Source organism: Spermophilus citellus (assembly GCF_964194105.1).
Source record: "Spermophilus citellus genome assembly, chromosome: 5".
In the NCBI taxonomy this organism is placed as follows: Eukaryota; Metazoa; Chordata; class Mammalia; order Rodentia; family Sciuridae; genus Spermophilus; species Spermophilus citellus.
In genome coordinates, this window is record NC_138186.1 from 95,218,403 (window position 1) to 95,242,682 (window position 24,280).

The 24,280-nt window shown below is 39.8% G+C and overlaps 2 protein-coding genes across 2 annotated transcripts in view; one reads left to right on the forward strand and one right to left on the reverse strand.

Annotated features, from left to right (window-relative positions):
* Positions 1-14,675, forward strand: part of NT5E (5'-nucleotidase ecto) — a 50,013-nt gene extending 35,338 nt beyond the window's left edge. Inside the window, exons 4-9 of the mRNA XM_081294875.1 lie at positions 6,077-6,274; positions 6,926-7,080; positions 8,600-8,705; positions 9,507-9,656; positions 10,970-11,170; positions 12,747-14,675. Of these exons, the coding sequence (XP_081151001.1) occupies positions 6,077-6,274; positions 6,926-7,080; positions 8,600-8,705; positions 9,507-9,656; positions 10,970-11,170; positions 12,747-12,910 (974 nt within the window). The 3' untranslated portion in view covers positions 12,911-14,675. The remainder of the gene's footprint in view (positions 1-6,076; positions 6,275-6,925; positions 7,081-8,599; positions 8,706-9,506; positions 9,657-10,969; positions 11,171-12,746) is intronic.
* SNX14 (sorting nexin 14) overlaps positions 5,140-24,280 on the reverse strand; it is a 118,935-nt gene continuing 99,794 nt past the window's right edge. Inside the window, exon 29 of the mRNA XM_081294874.1 lies at positions 5,140-5,365. Coding sequence (XP_081151000.1) covers positions 5,279-5,365 — 87 coding nt within the window. The 3' untranslated portion in view covers positions 5,140-5,278. The remainder of the gene's footprint in view (positions 5,366-24,280) is intronic.

Consider the following 24,280-nt stretch of genomic DNA (forward strand, 5'->3'; position numbering starts at 1 on the left):
TGAGGGGTCTGTACCCATTCTGGGTACTGCTGGAAAATGCATAATATCTTTGTGACCTCCCAGTTGTATTTGAAAGGCCAGGGTAAGAATTTGAGCAGTAAATTGAGATGTGTATTAGTAACATAGTTTTGTTATGAGTAATAAGTAGTTCATGATCCCTTGAATTCCTTGAAGGAGATGGGACAATGTGGTACAGAGATGGCTAAAGAGACAATGACTGACACTAGTTGCTGGAGCCTCTTTCATGGGTTGTGATGATGACAGAGGGCTGCCTCTTTAACACCTGGATCTGCTCCTAGGTGAGACATAGCAGAAGTGGCAGCTGGGTAACAAGAGCCCAAGAGGAGCTGGTCTTAGAGGCCCCAATGCTCCTGTGTGGCAGGGAACCTAGAGCTGGACTCTGGCCCCCAGCAGTAGCTTTGGCCTGAGCAGTTCAGCTCTCCTGCTCAATGGCTTGCTTTGGCACAGAGGATTTCTTGTGTGTGAAAGATACTCATAACTTTAAAAGAGAAAAAGTTAAAGTATTGTTATTTGAAGCCATCAATCAAACATTTTGTTTTATAAATTTAGGAAACAAAATTAGTCCCAAGAGGCTGATCTCCCAAAATCAAGAGGGGAGATTGAGATAGCACCAAACCCTTTCTAGTTTTCCAACCCCTGACTCAGGCTCCTCTTCACTAGTCCTCCACCCCCAGACTCCATGAGTTGAGAAAATTGAACTGAGAGGGGTTAAGGAGCAGGGTTGGTACTCAGGCATTGATAACTCCTACACATGGATTTTATCACAGGGAAAGAAGCATAAAAATCTCCTATGTTAGGATGCACGAGAACTTGGGTTTAATCCCCAGCACTGCCAACATACACCCCCCCTCCACCACAACCACCACCACCACCACCACCACCACCAACAACAACAACAACAACAAAATGCTTGTTTAATCTATGGAAAAGCATTTGCTAAATTACTTAAGTCTAGTCATTGTCTTGGTCCATTTTGTGCTACTATAACAGAAGACATAGAGCGGATAATTTATAAAGAATAGAAGTTTATTTGGCTCAGGATTCTGGAGGCTGGAAAGTCCAAGACTGAGGGGCTCCACCTGCTGAGGGCTTTCTTGCTAAATCCTAACCTGGTGGAAGACATTACACGGTAACAGAATGTGGGGGAGGGAGCAAGAGCAGCTGCACTCACTTATATAACAAGCTCCAGCCACAGGAGGGCCAGCCTTCATGCCCTGATAACCTCTTAAAGGTCTCACCTCTCAACACTGTTGCCTTGGGGCTTACGTTTCCAACATAGGAACTTCGGGAGAGACATTCAAATCATAGCAATCATTCAACAAATACTGAACACATACTATGTGCTAGGCAAACCCTGGGGACACTGTTTCCACTGCCCTCATGGAACCTATCTTGAAGGGGATACAGACCTTGGTCACATTTTTAATGCATAATTATGCAAATAATTAAATAAATTGTGGTATATGTGATTACAAAGTATGCTGTGAAGAGAGAAACAAGATGCTAGGGGTGTGACTCAGTGGTAGAGCGCTTACCTGGCATGGGTTCAATCCCTGGCACGACAAAAAAGAAATGCTGTGAGAGCCTACCCTAGGAGAATCTGACCAAGAGAATTACCAGTGAGTGTTTCCCTGAGGAACTGACATTAAGACCATGATCAGAAAGACAAACCCCAAGGGTGAATAATCATCATTAGTCTTTATTGGGCACTTACCTTGAGCCAGGCTTCTCCTGCTGCATTATCTTCTTTAATCCACCAAATAACCCTGTAAGGTTGGGTATTGTTACTTTTTTCCATCTTCCCCATGATTAATAAGTTGAAGGGAAAAGATGTGACTAATTCACCCATGGGCCTCTGGCTCCAGTCTTACTTCCTGTGTGAAGGTTCTTGGGCAGTTGGGTATGGTCCAGGAATAGGAAGAGGACAAGATTGCTGAAGGGCAGAGTCGATGTTCTAGAAGAAGCTGTGAAATAAGAAAAGGCCACCCTGTCTAGGCCTTACAGTTTATGGTATTCGTATTATGGTCAGTGTTTTTCCTGTGGCCAGTAGGGAATATCTGAACCAGGTTGTACATGATCATATGTGTGTTTTAGAAGGATCACTCAGGCTACTGTGTGGGGACTGGATTAGAAAGAAGCAAAGAAGAGGCCAGCGAGGAAGCGCTGGCAGTAGCCCTGTCAGGAGATAAAAGAGTGGCCAAGACTCTGGCTTAGGTGGGGAGATGGTGGCAAGGAGACTGATAAAAGCGGTGTGTAATGGGAAAGCAGTGTGTGATGGGAGTGAGCCCTTCTGGGGTGTGTAAAAGAGAAGCTTGAGGCTCTTAGAAACAATGATTTGAAATAGGTTGATTACCATTGTTTTTATCCAGTCCTTTTTATGAGGGCCCCAATTCAGAAGTCATCAAGTTGGTTCTCACATGTGTCAAAGCCACAGTGTGCAGGAGGAAGGCTTCATGGCAGATCACACAGGTCACACTAGTCATGCTCCCCTACAACCCAGGGGGTGAGTGCTGATGAGAAACAGTTTTGACTCAAAGCCAGCCTGGAGGAGGACAGAGGAGACCTCCCTGTCTCAAATCTCCATCTTCATGGACTCAAGGGAATGGACAACTTTGAGGAGAGGGGAAAAGTGGACAAAAGGTTGGAAATTTGGGCTGGGGCTTGGGCTCAGCAGTAGCGCACTTGCCTGGCATGTATGAGGCGCTGGGTTCAATTCTCAGCACCGCATATAAATAAATAAAGGTCTATAAACAACTTAAAATTAAAAAAAAAAAAAGACGGGAAATTCATAGAATTCATCCTCTTCCCAAGAACCCCTCAGCCTCTCAGTGAGAGTCTCCACTACCTCCTTGAGCTGAGGACAGGAGAGGGCTTTTTTTTTTTTTTTTTAAAGAATTTAGAGTACCATAAGTAAGGAATATTAAAGATGAGGGAATAGATTAGGGAAAGGTTGTGAGAGGAGAAAATCAATGTAAGAAAAATATCTTTCCAAGGGAATTAGAGGAAATAATTTTGTTTTCAAATGTCTCCCCAAATCATTCTGCTACAATAGCACAGACTTCCTTAAATCATCTTATAATTCAGGCATTTGAAAACCACATCAAAGGTCTGCCCCTTGGTACCTCTGTTACCACATGATACCAGGACAGTTGTGCAGATCACAGGTTCCCAGGGCAGGATGCCTTGAGGTTCCCTCAAACACTGCACTTTGCTACCATACGCCTGTTTTCCCAACTCCAGATGTCAGTCCACAGCTCCACCACTTCTCTGTTTGGTTCCTGGAGGAGTTATTAGCTAGATGACTGGAACAGGATCTGGTGGACAGTTTCACTCCTGCCCAGAAGATGAGTCAGGTTTCCAAAGACAAAGATGTGGCTCTGTGTAGACAGAGTATTTTGGATGTAAGAATCCTTGGCAGAATGGCATGGAATGGTGTAGAAAATGTGAAGCCCTGGATTGTTTTCTCTGCCAGTAGTTTTCTGAGATTTTCAAATGTACGAAGCAGACAGGACTCTGCTATGGAGGAGTCTGAGATTAGCCAAACTAGACCTGCTATTGCCTCAGCCACACAGGAAGCATCCTCCTTATTCCTGATTAGGTCTTTTTAAGATACTGAGGGAACATATTTTTTTCTAATAAGAGGAACATCAGGGTCTTTTGTAACTAGAGAATGTTGCCAGTCCGATGGGAGCTGGGTTTGCTAACTCCTGTTTGCATGATGAGCTGATGAGGTACTTGACCAAATTTCAGATTCATAACTTTTACATTCTGTTTAAGTTCAGATATTTCTATAGAAGACAGAAAAATAAAGACTAAAAAATAGTCAGGCTTGCCATTCTTTGGGGTTTCCAGGAAACTGCCAGACTGATTTTAACAACTACACTTTTTCCCTCTTGGAAGGGGCGTTCTCCGCCACCTTGTGGAAGTTTGGGGAACTACACCTTTCTAAATACCTGCCTTCAGAAAAGGAAAGACCAACCCCCTGACCCCCTGAAATACAGAGCAGACCCCAGCTTTGACCTAAAGGAAAACAGGAAAAACAGAATGAGGACAATTAAAATTTTCATCTTCCCTTCTCCTCTACCATACATCAGGTCACCTGCTACTGTCACAGCCAACATCTTCCTGTCCGCTTTGAGGAAATGGAACGAGGTTCTCACTGATCTCCAGTTAGGCGCCTTTTTTTAAAAGTAAAGTTCCAAGACTTTTCTTGATTCATCTTTTCTTCACAGAGGAAGCAAGATAACAGGACTTCGAAGTTAGCAACAGCTGTTTCTTGTTAGTGAGGTGCTGGTAATTTGCAATTGTCTGTCCCTTGGTACCTCTGTCTGTTACCACGTGATACCAGGACAGTTATGCAGATCACAGGCTCCCAGGGCAGGATGCCTTGAGGTTCCCTCAAACACTGCACTTTGCTACCATACGCCTGTTTTCCCAACACCAGATGTCAGTCCACAGCTCCACCACTTCTCTGTTAGGTTCCTGAAGGAGTTATTAGCTAGATGACTGGAACAGGATCTGGTGGACAGTTTCACTCCTGCCCAGAAGATGAGTCAGGTTTCCAAAGACAAAGATGTGGCTCTGTGTAGACAGAGTATAACTATGTGCCCCATGGTTATTACCCTGGAAGGGGGCTGCCACCCCAGTGTGTCTTAGGTGAAGAAAAAGAGCTGGGGACACGAAGGTGCAAAGCTGGGTTTGCTTGTGATTTTGTAAGTGACATTTGGCAATCAACTTGCAGACTTTATACAAATAACACATGGTAGGCTGTGTTGGGTTATGGAGAAAACATAAGATATAGTGTCTGATAGCTCTGGTTTTCAATCAGCTTCCTATCACATACCAGTTGTGTGACACTGAGCTCTTCATCTATGACAGTTTTCTTGTCTGTGACCTGCTTATTATAGGACCTGCTTCATGGGAAAGTTGGAGGACTAAATGAGATATAGCCCAGGGCTTGGCACATGGCCCATTCTCAGAACTGGGGCATGTGTGTAACCAACATATGCTGAAGTTCTCTAGACCCTCTGTAAACATCTAGTAGGAAAGACTAGTCGTGGGTGTGATAAGGAAGGTAACAGAAACAGCAGTGGGGTCAAGGGTATCTTTATAGTCTCCAAGAAGATCCAGCTATGTCATTACTTCTGTGGAGGTAAGATATGAACTACCATGTGCATTAAGGAGGAGTGTAGTTAAAGAATTTAAATGTGCCAAGCGATGAGACGCTGGACATCCCAAGCTCCCTACATGGCCACACTTACCCTCCTGCAAGCCCATGTGTAGGAAGCCTCTGGTGATTGACAGCTTCCAAGCTCTCCTTGGTGCCCCCTTTGAGACAAGACACCTACAAAATATGATAGGTGTGAGGGTTTAGCTGGGAAAGAAAGAGTGCAGCACTTACTGAACACGGCTCTTCCAAACAGCATCTGAGGGGATGGAGAATTTAACAAAACCCAAGATGGTCTTTGCCATTTCTGCTCATCTTCCATGAATGATTCTAAGCTCTTGATTGTGTGCCCAGAGTTTCTAGAGATTGCCATCACTTTCTAAGGGAAAGAACTGTGTTGTGTACCCATTATGCCTGCCGGGCACCATGCTAGGAAGCTTTGATATTTTGAGTCTCAACAGCCCTCAATGATTCTTGAAATAAGAATTGTTATTTCGCCCACTTTACAGGCAAAGAAAGTGAAGTGCAGTAAAGTGAGGTGGTGTGGCTCATCTATCTAGCTAGGGGGAATGGAGCCAGAGCCAGAAAGGAGGTAGGATCATTTTAGCAATATTCCATCTTTGGAGCCCCAGAGCTCCCAGCACAATGCCCTAGACTTAGGAAGAGCTTAGTAAATGCCTGGTGAGTTGAGAATGGAAAAATTCATGTGCCAAAAGGGGCATTCAGAAATGGGCAAATACCCAGGCAGGGCTCTGAAAGAACAGCTATGTGGAACAGCAGCTGGTGAATCATCAATTTAAAACTCACTGTCATCTGCCAGGGGCCTGCTGGCCTGCAGCCAGCCGCATACAAGGACTAACTTGATCAGCTTTGGCTCTTTTATTTCAGGCACTGCACCTTGTACAGAGGTGCCTGTTGGGAAGTACCCATTTATAGTCACCTCCGATGATGGGCGGAAGGTTCCTGTGGTCCAGGCCTATGCTTTTGGCAAATACCTAGGCTATTTGAAGGTTGAGTTTGATGAAAAGGGAGATGTCATCACTTCACATGGAAATCCCATTCTTCTGAATAGCAGCATTCCTGAAGGTATGTGAAATTCAGAGGAATATTCCACCAGTTCAAAAAAAATAGGTGGCTAGATTTTACCCTTTCTTTGTTTAATGTTTTCAGGAGAATAGAAAAATCTAGCTTCTTCCTTGAGTTTACCCTTTATAGATAAGGAAATTTAAAACTCCCAAAGGCCAAAATCCCCATTTGCTTATTCAAGTACTTTCAACATCAGACTTTGTACTTCATGGCTTCTTCTGCCTTTTAAAAAGCTTGATTCTGACAAGCAAAAGCTACTCTCAGCTCAGAGAAGAGCTAATTATTAAACCAAAGGGCTTCAACTGGTGAAGAGCAGGGCTCAAATCCTGGCACCCCATCCAGTAAGGGGCTGTGTGCCATGGGCAAGATGCCCAGGTCCAGTGGTCCTCAGTTTCTTTATTCATCAGATGAAGTCGTGTCTTTCTTATTTTTTTTGTCTGGGACTCAGAAACAAAATAGATGTTTCTAAGGAAATTTCATGGCCAACCCAAAACGTACACACATATGGTTAAGAAATGTGTACTCACAGTAGGTAAGCTGGATAAAATCTGATTCCTCCTCCAGAATTTCCCCATTGTGAGATCTGCTTCAACTACAGGCTTCCTCCCTCACCCCCCTCCCTCCTTCAATCCTTCTTTTCTATTCTTCTAGATGCAAGCATCAAAGCAGACATTAACAAATGGAGAATAAAATTGGATAATTATTCTACCCAAGAACTGGGGAGAACAATTGTCTATCTGGATGGCTCTACTCAATCATGCCGCTTTAAAGAGTGTAACATGGGCAATTTGATCTGTGATGCTATGGTGAGTCTACTGCAGGGGCAGAGAAGGGAGGGAAGGAAGATGGGGAGAGGAAGGAAGATGCAATTAGGGCCAAACTGATAGTTGCAGAATTGGGGTTTTCTTTTACAAAAAAAAAAAAAAAAGACAAAAGCTTGGCTGATTTTGCACTAAGGTGGCAAGGTGCCTGGACCACATTAGGTGACAATTACTTTACAAAAATTAAAACCTCTATTTTAAGGTGTCCTTCTTGAATGTCTGAATTTGGGGTATTATTTTCTTTCTGTAAGATGAGCCAAAGACACAGATAAACTCAGCCAACCTGAAGAGAGATAAAACACATCTGTTTGGCCCTAACTTGGCAAGACTGGTTTTTTCTGATCTGTTCACTTGGCTCCAGAGAACCTGACCTTGTGTCTCTGAAACCTCTTTCCCCAAATGACAGCACAATTATTATCATAATAATAAGTCCTTTACCAAGAGTGGAGCAAGATTACCCCTGAGGAGCATTTGTGTGGGGGCAGACTGGCCTTGGTAGCTTCCTGGGAGTCATGCTGAACTGAGGTCTCCCAGGTCAGATACACCACTCCCACAGGTTCACAGGGGCACCCAGGAGGTTGTTCCTTTGTCAGGGATCAGCATGTAGTGCCCACTGTCCTGTGCCTAGAATATAATCACACCCAATAAAGGTTTGCCAAGTAAATGACAACATTCATGTTTTTAAAGATGAGAACCATACTGGCTCCTCAGCATCCTGCAGTTAGTGTGAGGGAAACCAGTTTGTACATGTTTAGAGAAAAATCTAAAGAAGTACCCCAGTCTGTTAGCCGTGCTTACCTCTCTGTTAAAAAGGCAGGGGCAAATATAAGAGAACTTTTACTTTCTGGGCTGTATTTTTTTTTAATCATTTTATTTCTTGTAACTAAACATATTTTATAAAATTAAACATACATTTTATAAAATAAAAGTCAGAATGGATCTGATTTTCCTTTTTTAGAACACTTTCTCTGTGTCTCCAAAATTGCCAGGTTGGGACCTGGCTGGGGACATACACATGGAGGCTGGTTTCTGATAGGCATGAAGTCTTGTACCGAGCGGGCTTGAGGTCCCTGCCTGTCCTGAAGGAGACTATGAGGAGCAGCACTGCAGGCCAGTCCACACTAGAGCCATCTCAACACCAGGGCTACACCTTGAGAGACCATTTTGCTAAGGCCCACCAGCCTGAAAGGACAGGGGTTTTAGGAGAAGGGGCCAAGAGCTTCCCATTCCTAAGAGTCTAAAATGGGACTGGTCACAACATCATATTTTTGCTTCTGATTAACAGAGGATAAATAAACTAGTTGAAGATAAGTAGTTTAATAATTGTTTTATGACTAATAGCGCATAAAACTAGTTCTGACTAATGACAGTTGAGGAATCTCTGGGAACAGAGAAGCAGGGAAAGAACAGTTTTATTTTCTCAGGAGAACTAACCAGATTCCTGGAACTGATCCTGAGGAAGAAGACTCAAAACAACTAATGTATATTTTTGCTATTATTGCAGATTAACAACAACCTTAGACACCCAGATGAAATGTTCTGGAATCATGTGTCCATGTGCATTTTAAATGGAGGTGGCATCCGGTCACCAATTGATGAACAGAACAATGGTATGCTCTCCAGGCCCAGCATCCCTGGCTTTCTGACCCACTTCCCTTCTGAGGTCCCTGCACCGATACTCCTCTGCTCACCTGTGCAGTCGGCCATGTACCAAAATGTCAGTGTCTTGGTTTGGGTTAGCTGTGAGTCCAAAAGATACACACATGCATTCTCATATGTATTCACACATAGACACAGCAGTGAGGGTTAGCAGAACCCAAGCTTGGTCTACATTTCTGACTTGCAAAGCTAAATACTAATTGCTGCTGATTTATGCAAATTATTGACAGCCTCCACCTTGGCATCTGGAAAGAGAAAGATATAACTACCAGTCTCTTGTGCTAGAAAAGATATACAATTGATTTAAGTTGGTATTTTAGCATATTTACAGATATCCAAGATTATATTATATGGTAAAACAAATTCACAAGACAGATATATCCATGACACTCTTGATATACTGTCAAATCCAATCATTATTAGTGTAATACCCAGAGCTCATTTCATTGTCAAACAGAGACAGGTGGCAGGGACATACTGCCTGTCCAGAGAAACTGAGCAAAGGATAACAACCTACTAGAGATACAGCCCTAAACCCGGATATCCAAGGCTGAGCCACAGCTGTTAGTGAGCTCCACCCCTGCTCAGTGTGGACTGTAGAATAAAGGCTTTTCAGTCCATTCCTTCCATAGTTGTTGCTCTAACAGCCTCATATCCCCCTAACCTCCTCTGCTGACCCTGAGAAATTTGTCTTAGGGTAAAGAGTTTTCTCAAGCTACTTTCCTTCTTCCCTCATCTGGGATTGCCTTCAGGCACGATTACCTGGGAGAACCTGGCTGCTGTGTTGCCCTTTGGAGGCACATTTGACTTGGTCCAATTAAAAGGCTCCACCCTGAAGAAGGCTTTTGAGCACAGCGTGTATCGCTACGGCCAGTCCACAGGAGAGTTCCTACAGGTGGGCGGTAAGTCACCCATCCAAGGTGATACAGGATTTCTTGATGGTTGGCTCAGTTTTGTGCTCACCAAGACAGGACCTCTGTGACCAGGCTTGTTTGGGGTTTCCTCACCCAACACCTTTACCTCATATTTCAATGGTTATGGACTCTTAGACCACTGAGATTAGGCTAGGATCAAAGCCCCCAAACAATAGGCAATATTTGCCAAATCTGAATTGGATCTTAGATGGGCCCTCCACAGGAGCTGACCCTCTAAACATGAAGCAGGTCTGCTGCCTTAAGGTCTATTAAAATCTTAGTTGTTTAAACATTCAATATTCTTTGTTAAACAAAAAATACTCTCCTCTATTCTAGTCATTAATTGCCTGGAACCATGCGGAGGCTCACAGGAATGCAGTGTCAATCAGTGTTAATAAGGATGATTTCTGGGAGGGGAAGCCTGCACAGGCACTGGAACCTGACTCTAATCCTACTATGACCTGGCAAGTCCTCAAGTATCAAGTGCAATGAGAAAAACTGTCTCACTATTCTCTTGGATTACATTGAATATTGAACAGAAATAAATGCTTGTCATATCATTGAGGGTTTCTGAAATGATTTCTCCAATAATTAATTTCACAGAGCAGTGAATTAATCCTTAATCATCTTATTTTACTCCAAGACCATATTTTGCACCCAGTTTTTGCCTTTAGGTCACAGTGGCCCCACTTGACTTACTTTGGTGAGTCTTCCCTTTGCAGAACAAGTTGCTGCAGGATTGAGCAGCTGCAGTATGGGGTCCTGGCCTGCTGTCTATAGGGTAACCTGACATCTAGGCATTTTCCCAGGAGGGAGCTAAGGAAACAGTAGGTCTGATAGTTTTGGTAAAGTGCTGGGTAGCTACATTCTTTTGTGAAAATCACCCAATCCCTATTTATTACGTTTTAGTCTTCAAAATTATTATGAATACTCTGTGCCTCTCATATGTTTCTGATTTTCCAAGCCACAAGTTACTGGAACAATTACTCAATATTTAAAAACTGGGGGTGAGGAAAGAGTTGTGGTTTCCCCCTGCAGAATCAACCTTGCCCATTCTCATCTAGAGCCATTTTCCCTTCCTGTGGTTCTCACGTCTCCTAGAGGGTATCAAGGATGAAGCTAACCAAGAAAGGGCAGCGGCAGTGTCATGTCCATTCTCTTGATGAAATTTCACTTAAGTTTGAACTAATGGAGAACCAAGCCTAGTTCCAAATTCCAGATGTAGGCCAAAATCCCCTTCTTAGTTAATAGAAGTCTCTGGTTGGATCCCATGAAAACATATAGATTCATTTATTTTCTAGGAATCCATGTGGTATATGATCTTTCCCGAAAACCTGGGGACAGAGTGGTCCAATTAGATGTCCTTTGCACTAAGTGTCGAGTACCCAGTTACGAGCCTCTTAAAATGGATGAGGTATATAAGGTGACCCTCCCAAGCTACTTGGCCAGTGGTGGAGATGGATTCCAGATGATAAAGGATGAATTATTGAAACATGACTCTGGTAAGTAGACCTGTCTCTTCCTCTCCTTATCCCAGAGGTACTCAGGAACTACAGAACTGGGCTGGGAAGGGGAGCTACTTGTGGTGCTTTGCTATGTTGCTGACTCCCTTTTGGTTTGCTTTGTTTGTTGGAAAACAGCATCACTGCATCGAGGAAGGCAAACATATCCATCCAAACCCAGGGAAAACCTACTTTTAAAACAGAAATGCTTAAAACTTTTAACTACCTCTAAGCCACTATTTAAAGTGTGAAATATAAATAAGTCTTACATTTATAGAAAAATCACATCTCTGGAACTTTAGATTTGACATGGAAGACCATCATATTAAATAATCTAAATTTTCTTTCTTTAATTAGCTTTCACTGTGAACAGGTCAAGTAGGAGAGGATGGGTAAGTCCCTCTCTTCAGCACAGTGGATTAAAGGAAATTATAAGAGCAACCCATACCTGATGTTAGATGACATTTTTCTCATTGAGTATCTTTATACACCAGCCCCATTCTTGGAAATCCAGTTGAGAGCCATCCCACGTTCCTGAAGTCCACTGACATAAAACACATTTCCCCTTCCTTTTCCTAGGGCAGAGAGCAGCACACTCACGACACACATACAGCCTCTTTACCTCTCTGGGAAGTTCACCCAGGTTTCTCCTTAGCTTTACTATGGTGGGCTTGCCATTTTAGTTGTTTATTCTGAGGAGAGTAGGAAATGGAGGGTAAAAGCAGAGGCAGGCCAAAGGAGGCAGCCTTTGTGGGAGAAAAGGTGTGTCCCCTTCTATCTGTTCCTTGATAGAAGATTGAAAGGCAGGCTTCAAAGCCTCACATGACACAAAGAGGATGGTGGCTGTGCATCACTGGGCTCCACACTGATGGCTGTTGGAAGAATTACAGAAGGCCAGGAAGCTCTGGGACCTAAGGGTTTTCTACACATTAGAATAGCTTGAGGAGCATTTTAAATTAAATACCAATGCCCTAGACCCAGCTCTTAAGAGATTCAAATGTAACTAGGTTAAATTACAATCTTCCAGCAATTGTAATGTAATGACCCAGGGGTGAGAACCACTCAGAGAGTTCTTTACGTTTGGGAGTGCTCATTTCTAGATAAATTTGGGTTTCCATGGGTACGTTATAGCTATAAAGTAGTATTTCTTTATTATTTCTTCCCTCTTTTGGAAATGAAACCTCCACCATCCCATCAATTCTGTGAAAATAATTTTGAGTAGGCAAGCAAAAGGAAACCACTTTTATTTCTCAACTATTTGCTCTTGACCCAGTTCCCTAATGCCCTTTGTTCAAAGGATATGTTATGATCTCTCTTGAGACATCTTAGATCTGAGATAGCTCTACTTCTCCCAGTTACCCAACATTGACCAACAGGCACATTTCACATCTGGAACATCAACACCAAATCCTTTGCATTTATAATCATCAGTGTTCTTTTCTATGACATATAATTGCTGGAATTAACTTCCCTTTTATAATTACAAAGGGCTTTAAAGAAATATATTTTTATATCCCTTTTCTCTGTAAATTGATAATTACTTTCTCTATAGATTAAAAAATATGTATTTTTCCAGGTGACCAAGATATCAACGTGGTTTCTCAATACATCTTAAAAATGAAAGTAATTTATCCAGCAGTTGAAGGTCGGATCAAGTTTTCTGCAGGAAGTCATTGCCATGGAAGTTCTTCTTTAATATTTCTTTCATTTTTGGCAGTGATCCTTGTTTTATACCAATAGTCAACAAAATCTCCTTGCCATTAATGAGAAACTGACTTTTTTTCTGAGAGATTTTCAGACCTGCCTCTTAGGACCTGGCTTTGTGATAGCACAGACCTACCCGTGGGCTCCTAGAAGCTGAAGCTTAGAGCACTGTGAACACAAGAGACTGATATCATCACTCAGGATCAGCAACTTAGTGAACAGATAGAGAAAGAAAATAAATAGGGCTTTATCAGGAAAAACCTAACCATATTTAGTTACATATCCAAATATCAATAAAAATTTAAACTATAGAACTTTAAACCATAAAAATTATTTTTTCCTTTATATCCATTTCTAATCCATCCAACAACTTATGTTTACATAGAACTTAATAATTTATAAGGAAGTTTTAAATACATGGTCTCATTTAATACCCATTACTTTCTTTGGGGGGTTTTCCCCATTTGACACATGAGGAAACAGAAGCTCAGAAAAGGGTTGACTTGATGGAAGCTAAGGGACACATCCAAGACCGGACCTAAAATCCAATGCTATTTCAACTACATCAAGTTGCTGTTCAGTCTGATACTCAATAGTCTCCTCTTTCTGACTATCAATGGCCCCAAGTTCATGGATGAGAAGTCTTTACTTCTGGTCTCAACTGGCCCCAGCCCACGCCCATTTTGCCTCCTGCTGTAGTAGCAAGTTCAATGAGTAAACACAGGATAGCACTCTCTGTCTCATCACTATGTACCTTTGATGAGTCAGCAAACAAACTGTGAAGCAGGTAATGGGAAAGACCAGAGGTTTCAAAAGGCAGTCAAGGGACAGGAGATAAAAAGGGGAGGGAAGAACAGGATGCCAAGACTGACTTAGATTACAGAAAAGAAAGAGCTTTATAAAGGGCGTTTAGATGTTAGATAAATATTTGCCAGAGAGGATTAGCATGGTGCTTGACAAACAGTATTGGCTGTTATTAATTTTATGAGATTCCATCAGCTCTGCCTCTGTGCTCTTTCCTTCTTTCTTCTTAACATGAGTGTCATGAGAAGAGAACTTTGTAAAATAAACTAATTCTAAACCTGCACCTGTCCCTCCCCAAGATACCAGCACTGTACTTACTCTAGTCACACTACACACATTATGGAAAATCCAGAGTTCTGGAAGACAACTGATTTTAAAAATTGTGTACACAAGATATTTGAAGTCACTCTGCCTCAAAAAATAAACAATCACTGTAAGTCACTCTCAAGTCCAGATATGAGAACATCTGCAGTTAGGGGGCCCCAGACTGGATGCTCAGCAAATACCCATACTGATGAAAGAACAAATACTTCCTTAAGGTGGTAGTGGGTGCAGGTGAGCCTGCTTAGCATGGCATCATTAATTCAACAAGCAATGGGAACCTTCACCTTGAAAATAGCGAGCACAGGACAGCTGGACATTTGGAGAGGGAGTATGTTTGTTTCTCAGTGTTTACAAATATTAAGTACTTTTAAACTTTATAACCTTTTTATAAAGTTTGTTGCAGTAAAATAATGCCCTTAGTTCTATGCATATAAGATTAGCTATAAATCAATAAATATCAATAAGAATGTACAAAAAAAATAGAGAAAGGTGCATTTTGGGTATATTTTTTATGCTTGGCCAGTAAACTACGATAAGTCTTAGAGCACATTTTTGTAAAGAACATTTTTGTAAGTTTTCTAAATATGTGTATATGTATTGTGCAGTGGTGTATGAGAAATGACCTTGGACCACTTTGTAATTGTAGATTCCAAACAATAAAATTGAAATATGCTCCTTTGTCTTTGGTGATTATTTCTTCTCAGATACCTGTTACCCAAGACAACAGATTGAAGAAAAACTCTTGAAAATTTTTCACTGGTATCATTTTTCTTATCATAAGCTCTTCGCCATCTGATAACCCTTCTTTCCCTCCTTCCACTCCAAAAATGAGAAGAAAAATGCATGCCATTTCTAAGAGAGAAAAGTAATTTTTAAAGGAAGACTACTGTGTTTTCCGGTTTTGTTCACAGAATCTAATAAAGAAATGGTTTTGAGGCCTGTACATGATTTCCTAAAAATAAAATGTCTGAGCTAGTGGTGTGGATTATAGTTAACTTAAATGACCTGGTCATATGCCTAAGAATCTTTCTCAAAAATTCCAGTAATGCAGTAGACTGACTTTGTTAACACCTCTATCAGCCATATTAAAACAACTTAGAGTTAATAAAAATTAAAAAACAAACATTTGGTAGCTATCTTAATCTGTTTGCACTGCTATAACAAATACCATAGAATGGATAGTTTAACAACAGAAATTTATTTCTCACAGTTCTAGAGGCAGGGAAGTCCAAGATCAAGGTGCTGGCAGATTTGGTGTCTGGTGAGGGGCTCATTTACTGCTTCACAGATGGCACTCACTGTGTTCTCAAATAATAGAAGAGGCAAGCCAACTCAAGGGTCCTTTTTGTGGGTATTTATCCCATCTCCCAAAGGCCCAACCACCTAATGCTACAATGTTATTAGTAATAGTGAATCTTGTAGTGATGCAAACATTCTGACTGCAGATAAAAAACATTCATTCAGCAGCAGTTTGCCACAAAAAAGTAAGGTGGGTGTCTCAGAAGGAAGTTTAGATTGTTAAATTAGAAAAAGTTGCTCCTTCGGGGAGTATGACTTTTGATGGATGTATGGCTTGGCAAGCAACCATAACTATTGGCCCATATTAGGAAAATGTTCCTTTATTAGTATTATTTTCCTGGGCTGCTACAACAAAGGACCACAACTGGATGGTTTAAATGACAAATACTTTGTCTCACAGTTCTGGAGCCTAGAAGTCTGAGATCAAGTTGGCGGTGTTGGTTCCTCCTGAGAGCTCTCAGAGAGAATCTGTTCCATGGCTCTCCCTCAGCATCTGGAAGCCCCAAGAACCCTTGGTTTATAGATCCTATTGTCTCCATGTCTTTACATCCTCCTCCCTCATGTCTGTCTCTCCCCAAACTTCCTCTTTTTATAAGGTCATCAGTCAGACTGGATGAGGGCCCACTCTAATGACTTCATCTTCATTATCTGCATAAACCTATTTCCAATTAAGGTTACATTCACAGTAGCTAGGGTTAGACTGAACTCCTGCCATAGAACTTTCCACATCATTTGGATAGACACAACTCAATCCATAATCCTTCCCAGAATGATCAGCTGCAACACTCCTGAACCAACCAACGGATTCTGTGTCCTAAATATTTTGCAAATGAAAGGTTATATTTAATTTTTGTGTGTGTACTGGCAAAACAGGATACATTTTAGGTTCCTTTGGCTCCACTCCGGCAAAAACAAAAGGAACTAGTTTTCTTATTTAATGCAGTCAAGAAGAGGAGCTTTCGACTTTAATAACAAATTGGAGGAATTCAAATATCTAGTGAGTCATGTTTCTGAGAATCTAAGAACCTAAACAATTCACACAAAAAAACATTCAGTTAACCAATAAGTTAGCTAGGGCATGTAAACAATGAATTCACCTGTGACAAAGATGCCTGGCATACTGAAAACAGCAAACAGCAATGAAAATTATTATTCATTAGGACAGGTAGATGCAAAAACAAACACAAATCTCTGTAAGCAGAGACAGGATATTAGCTAGTTTTCAAAAATCATCAAAAAGCATAGACAGCCAGCCTAAAAAATAGCCAACAAGAAAGGAAGTAAGTCATAGCTAAAATCCTGGCACAGGTGTGGTCCTGGTATACACACACCCCTGCACTGAAAGTCCTGGACCAAGGTTACAGTGCTGCAGGGCTCACCTCCAATGCAGGGAACACCTAGGAGGGGCCTTGACTGCCCTTGTGCCTTGCTATCTTGTTTCCATCCAGATGGAAACATTTAAACTAGTTGAACCTGATTCAGGCCCAGAATGCCTTTCATAAGGTAGACACCTGACAAATTAACTCTGGCCTTTTAGCTTCCATAGTGGAAACTAACAGCCCCTCTTCCAAGTACCATGGGCTTCTGCTGTTCTAATTTTGGACAATCAAAATTGGAATGTGAACTTGGGTCAGGCATGGTAGTGCACGCCTATTATCCCAGCGGCTCAGGAGGCTGAGGCAGGAGGATCAAAGCCAGCCTCAGCAACTTAGCAAGGCCCTAAGCAACTCAGTGACACCCTGTCTCTAAATAAAATACAAAAAAGAGCTGGGGATGTGACTCAGTGGTTAAGTGCTCCCAAGTTCAATCACCAAAAAAAAAAAAAAAAGGTGAAATGCCCCCTGTGAATACTCTAAGAATTTTCATGTACAAAAATATGTATAAAATGATATAAAAACAAAAAAACATTAACTTCTGCCTTGAAAACACTATTGAGTTCTTAACTTTCTCCCCAACTATGTAAATATTCATATGTGTGACATACAGATTTTCATGAATGCCAAAAATGCCTTTTTTTCTGGTTAAAAAAAAAAGAACTATAATTTGTGTTTGAGTAATAAAATTATCCTTTAGGATATTTAAATTATTATTTTGTAATAAAAATTAAAAAAAATTTAATTGAGCTTGTTTTTAATTTGATTTCTAAAAACTAAGTCATACAGATTAAGTAAATAAACTTAATAATTTGAAGAATAAACATTTTATTTTACTGATAAAACTGTAATCTTGGGGTTAGAATTGTGGCTCAATGATAAAGCGCTTGCCTAGCACATGCAAGGTGCTGGGTTCAATCCTCAGCACCACATAAAAATAAATAAATAAAATGAAGGTATTGTGTTCAACTAAAAAAATTTTAAAATATCATAATCTACATATTAGCATAAATACAAATAATGTTCCTGAAAAACCTCACATAACTTATCACACTGTTAAACTTTGATTGCACGATTGCAACTTTTGTGTCATAACTAAGAAATATTTATACTCATTCCTGCTCTTCTACAACACATATAATATTATTACTCTGCTCAACTTTTCTTCATCTAGCCTTACGTTATTCCTCATTGAAAATCTATCTCTGGATAAAACTGAAAACATGAGGTTAAAAAACCTGAGATCCCAGGCATTACTGTAGAATAAAGTCATAATGAAGGAACTAGCAATGTAACCTGTCACTGTTTCTCTGGAACTGCAGCATGGAGAATACAGGCCACTGCTTTCTTGAATAGCTTATCAACGCTTAACTCTACTCCTCCCTGTCCCATTAAGGTAAGCCCATAACAATGCAGGTAAGTGAGGCTGGTGTTACAGAGCTCATGTGGAAGCCAATAATATTCACATTTTAAATATGTTAGAAAATAATTTCTTAGATAGAAAAATGAATCACACAGACACTTCCATACTTAAATTTTATCACCTGTAATAGATTGTCACCCAGTTTGAAATAAATCAAGATATGAGTCAATATTAAAGCTGAAACAACTGCTAACGTCCATCAGGTACTAGCCATAAGTTTAATGCCAGGCGTACCTACTTGAGGGAGAAAAATGCTTATTAGAAGTATTAATACACTGTAAAAATGACATGAATACACATTTGTGAAAGATCATTATTAAGACTATATGAATATTTTCAACTTCTAATACAGAAAATGAAGACAAAGAGTACCAATGAGCACTTAGTGTAATTTGACAAACCCCAGTGCTTTAGAAATGCCATTCCCTCCTAAGGTTCAGCTTCCCTGACCACCCTAACCTAATTTATATTTGTCAGGGTCCACACAGCCACATCTCTTTTACACTTGCCTTCCTTGCATTATTAAATAGAGTTAAAAAACAAACAAAAATAACCAATACCCACCTTTTATTTTTTAGACATTTTTAAGTTTTTAATTTTTTCCCTCACTTTCATGTACTCTATTGTTTTGAAATGAGCTTGACGTATCATACACGTTTTCTTGTTCTATCTAAAAATATACTTTTGGCCAGGTGCAATGGCACAAGCCTGTAATTCCAGCAAACTGGAGGTGGAGGCAGGAGGATTGCAAGTTCAAAGCCAGCCTCAGCAAATGCAAGGCACTAAGCAACTAAGTGAGACATTGTCTCTAAATAAAATATAAAATAGTGCTGGGGATGTGGCTCAGTGGTAGAGTGCCCCTGAATTCAATCCCTGGTACCCCCCAAAAAGTAAAATAAAATAAAAACATACTTTTATTTTAAATTTTTAATTTTAATTGATAAATTTAAAAATGTATATATTAATAGTATAAAACATGATGTTTTGAAACATGTATACACTGTAAAACAAATAAGTCAAACCTCCAACCAGTCTTTAAGCCCCCTCATAATTTTTCAGTGGTCATACGTAACAGTCCCTTTTCCTTTCTCTCTCCCATCATCCATTTCTGCTGCTCTTATTTTCCTGATATGCCTCTTTATTCCTCTGGTTTTGGTACCTGGAAGGACAAGCACGAGCGAGTGGTGTCCCAAGGTGAGTGAGTGGTATCCCAGGGTGAACTGACTGATCACCTTACCTGTAGAATCGTTCAGGACCATGGCTAGAGGTGAGTGCCATGGTCTCTTCATTTCTTTCATTTTGGTAATAGCTATACAAAAGGTGAGAGACCTCCATTATGGACCACACCCCTGCCTCCTAATATCTTCTTGTACATTTTCCCTTAGCTAACATCCCCAAAATAGTCTTATTGTGTCTATCACTTTCTTTTGCCAGGTACTGCTAAGCCATAAACAGAAGATACAAGGATGAATAAGACACATCCCTGCACTTAAGAGTGTTCACAACTGAGTAGAAGAGACAGATAACTAAATTAATATTCTCCCCAAGTACAAATCCATGTGACTATTTGTCTATATTAAAGCATTATGAAACTTGTACACATTTTTAATTTTCAAATATTTTAAAAGATAAGAGAACTATTAGAAAACTTTCCAAAAATTCATAGCACCTCATAAGTATTTTTTGAAACCTTGCAAGAAAAAATTAATAGTCTCCACTCTCTCCCCTCACTCTGGGAAGAGTCCCACTCTTACTTTAGGAGATACTATGCCTCTCCTAGCCCACATAGTTCTGGAAGATTGACTAATTACAATCTGACCAAGCCCTAAGGATTATATCCTTGGTCCAAGTTATTGGCCCAAGGATAGGCAGGTGACCTGTCAAGACAGTAAGAATCCTTCAACAAGCTTTTATATGTTTATAAATGCAGAGAGACACAAACTCTTCCCCCGCCCCCGTGTATCATTGTGTGATTCTATCACTGTGTGTAACTGTCCTTCCCACATGAAGACATATGAAATGACAGCCAACAAAACAAAGCTGAAACAAGTACTAGGCATATGTCCTCAGGGAAACCTGATACTATACTATTTAAGTGCTGAGTAAGTCCTGAAGCCAACTCCATTACTGCTTTTCTGTAGTTTGTACTTTTTTTCCCCTTTCTTTTTTTTAAAAGCAAGATATGTCACTTGCAATCAAGAAACTAACCTATCCCAAACTAGAAGAAAATGTCATAAAGTTTTTCTGGGCACAGGTATATGTAGAGAATGAGGAAGAAGGGGAGGTAAACTAGATGATTTTAAGTAACATAAATAAAATCCTTTAGCTAAAATTGTTTTTAATTTTGTACTATTAAAATGGCTCTGATGACCTGCAGAAAGCTATCTAAAACACATTTCCTTAAAAATGAAATTTTATTGTCACTAATTTTTTCAGTACCACTTTTAAAAAAAATTAAATCCATATAAAACAATTTGGTTATCTCTTCTCCACTTGTGAGAGTTCCTAAACTTGTTTACAGTCATGGTTGATGAACACTTCTAACCTGCTCAGGGATTCTCTGCAATTAAAGGGACCCAGAGAATAATTAGTTTTGGAAACCAAAGTTTCTTAATAGTGCCACAGGAAGAAACATGAAGACTAGAGGATTCTGAAATGGAAATGAGGACAACCACCCCATTCACAATATCCTCAAAAAAAAATAAATAAAATACTTGGGAATCAACCTAACAAAAGAGGTGAAAGATTTATATAATGAAAATTACAGAACCCTAAAGAGAGAAATAGAAGAAGACCTTAGAAGATGGAAAAATATACCCTGTTCATGGATAGGCAGAACTAACATCATCAAAATGGCAATATTACCCAAAGTTCTCTATAGGTTTAATGCAATGCCAATCAAAATCCCAATGGCATTTCTTGTAGAAATAGATAAAGCAATCATGAAATTCATATGGAAAAACAAAAGACCCAGAATAGCAAAAACAATGCTAAGCAGGAAGTGTGAATCAGGCGGTATAGCGATACCAGATTTCAAACTATATTACAGAGCAATAGTAACAAAAACAGCATGGTACTGGTACCAATGGTACCAGTGGGTGGACCAATGGTACAGAATAGAGGACAGAGACCAATCCACAAGACTAAACTTTCTTATGTTTGATAAAGGGGCTAAAAGCATGCAATGGAGGAAGGATAGCATCTTCAACAAATGGTGTTGGGAAAACTGGAAATCCATATGCAACAAAATGAAACTGAATCCCTTTCTCTCGCCATGCACAAAAGTTAACTCAAAATGGATCAAAGAGCTTGATATCAAATCAGAGACTCTGCGTCTGATAGAAGAAAAAGTTGGCTCCCATCTACATATTGTGGGGTCGGGCTCCAAATTCCTTAATAGGACACCCATAGCACAAGAGTTAATAACTAGAATCAACAAATGGGACTTACTCAAACTAAAAAGTTTTTTCTCAGCAAGAGAAACAATAAGAGAGGTAAATAGGGAGTCTACATCCTGGGAACAAATTTTTACTCCTCACCCTTCAGATAGAGCCCTAATATCCAGAGTATACAAAGAACTCAAAAAATTAAACAATAAGAAAACAAATAACCCAATCAACAAATGGGCCAAAGACCTGAACAGACACTTCTCAGAGGAGGACATACAATCAATCAACAAGTACATGAAAAAATGCTCACCATCTCTAGCAGTCAGAGAAATGCAAATCAAAACCACCCTAAGATACCATCTCACTCCAGTAAGATTAGAAGCCATTATGAAGTCAACCAACAACAAGTGCTGGCGAGGATGTGGGGAAAGTGGTACTCTTGTACATTGCTGGTGGGACTGCAAATTGGTGCGGCCAATTTGGAAAGCAGTATGGAGATTCCTTGGAAAGCTGGGAATGGAACCACCATTTGACCCAGCTATTGCCCTTCTCGGACTATTACCTGAAGACCTTAAAAGAGTGTACTACAGGGATACTGCCACATCGATTTTCATAGCAGCACAATTCACAATAGCAAGACTGTGGAACCAAACTAGATGCCCTTCAATAGATGAATGGATAAAAAAAAAAATGTGGCATTTATACACTATGGAGTATTACTCTGCATTAAAAAATGACAAAATCATGGAATTTGCAGGGAAATGGATGGCATTAGAGCAGAGTATGCTAAGTGAAGCTAGCCAATCCCTAAAGAACAAACGCCAAATGTCTTCTTTGATATAATGAGAGCAACTAAGAACAGAGCAGGGAGGAAGAGCAGGAGGAAAAGATTAACATTGAACAGAGACAAGAGGTGGGAGGGAAAGGGAGAGAAAAGGGAAATTGCATGGAAATGGAAGGAGACCCTCATTGTTATACAAAATTACATATAAGAGGTTGTGAGAGGAAAGGGAAAAAAACAAGGGAGAGAATTAAATTACAGCAGATGGGATAGAGAGAGAAGATGGGAGGGGAGGGGAGGGGGGATAGTAGAGGATAGGAAAGGTAGCAGAATACAACAGTTACTAATATGGCATTATGTAAAAATGTGGATGTGTAACCGATGTGATTCTGCAATCTGTATATGGGGTAAAAATGGGAGTTCATAACCCACTTGACTCTAAAGTATGAAATATGATATGTATGTAAAGTATGAAATATGATATTAATTGAACAATCAATTAAAAAAAAAGAAAAAAAGAAAGTTCTTAGCTTCTAGTTCAAAAAAAAAAAAAAAGACTAGAGGAATCTAAGTTTGAATTTTATCTTCACAGTTCTCTCTGGCCCCAATATTCTCACCTACAAAATAGGAGTAACACTTTCACAGTTAACATGACAATGTGATACTGTATATTAAAAGCCTGGCAGATAACAGGGAATGCATTTTAGCTCCTTTCCCCTTTTATAATGTGAATGATTTATTAATTTTGTATGAACAGACTTTTATGCATCATATTTTCCTTAAATAGAGCCCACCCATTGCTATGAACTGAACTATGTCTTCCCCAAATTCATACAGTGAAATCTTAAATCCAAAAGTGACTGTATTTGGAGATAAGAACCTTTCACGAAGTAATTTGAGTTAAAAAAAAAAAAAAAAAAAGGTATAAAGGGTGATACTCTAAATGTGAAGTTAGCCTGATTAATTTTTCTCCTGTGCCTGAGAAACTAGTAAGAACTTAAGCTTGATATTAAAGAAGAAAGCACTAAAAAACTTGTACATATTTTTAAATTTTCAAATATTTACAAAGATAATAGAACTATTAGAAAACTTTCCAAAAATTCATAGCACCTCATAAGCATTTTTTGAAACCTTAGAAGAAAAAAACAAATAGTATAACTAAATATTTCCATTTCCCAATTATATTAAGAGTTCCCATATTATGCAATTTTGTGTCTAATAAATGATTGAAGCTCATGCAAAATATTCAACCTTGACAACTTTGTTTCAAGAAAAGAAAGTATTAACATGGCAAGGAATTCCAAGTAGAATTCTAAACACTGCATCTTTTAAAATAATCTCTTAAGGAAGGAGGAGCCTAATACAATATGCTGGAGATTTGGGCCTACTTTTTCTTCTATTAGACGCAGGGTGTCTGTTTATTTCCAAGGTCTTTGATCCACTTTGAGTTGAGTTTTGTGTATGGTGAGAGACAGGGGTTTAATTTCATTTTTTTTGCTTATGGATTTCCAGTTTTCCCAGCAAGATTTGTTGAAGAGGCTATCTTTTCTCCAATGTATGTTTTTGGCGCCTTTGTCTAATATAAAGATAACTGTAATTATGTGGGTTAGTCTCTGTGTCCTCTATTCTGTCCCCATTGGTCTACCAGTCTATTTTGGTGCCATTACCATGCTGTTTTTGTTACTATTGCTCTGTAGTATAGTTTAAGATCTGCTACAGTGATGTCACCTGCTTCACTCTTCTTCCTAAGCATTGCCTTAGCTATTCTGGGTCTCTTAATTTTTCCAGATGAATTTCATGACTGCTTTTTCTTGGTCTATACCCATACAGCATAGTAGAGGGACACAGCCACATCAATGTTTACTACAGCACAATTCACAATAGCTAAACTGTGGAACCAACCTAGATGCCCTTCAGTAAATGAATGGATTAAAAAAATGTGATATATATACACAATGGAATATTACTCAGCAATAAAAGAGAATAAAATCATGGCATTTGCAGGTAAATAGA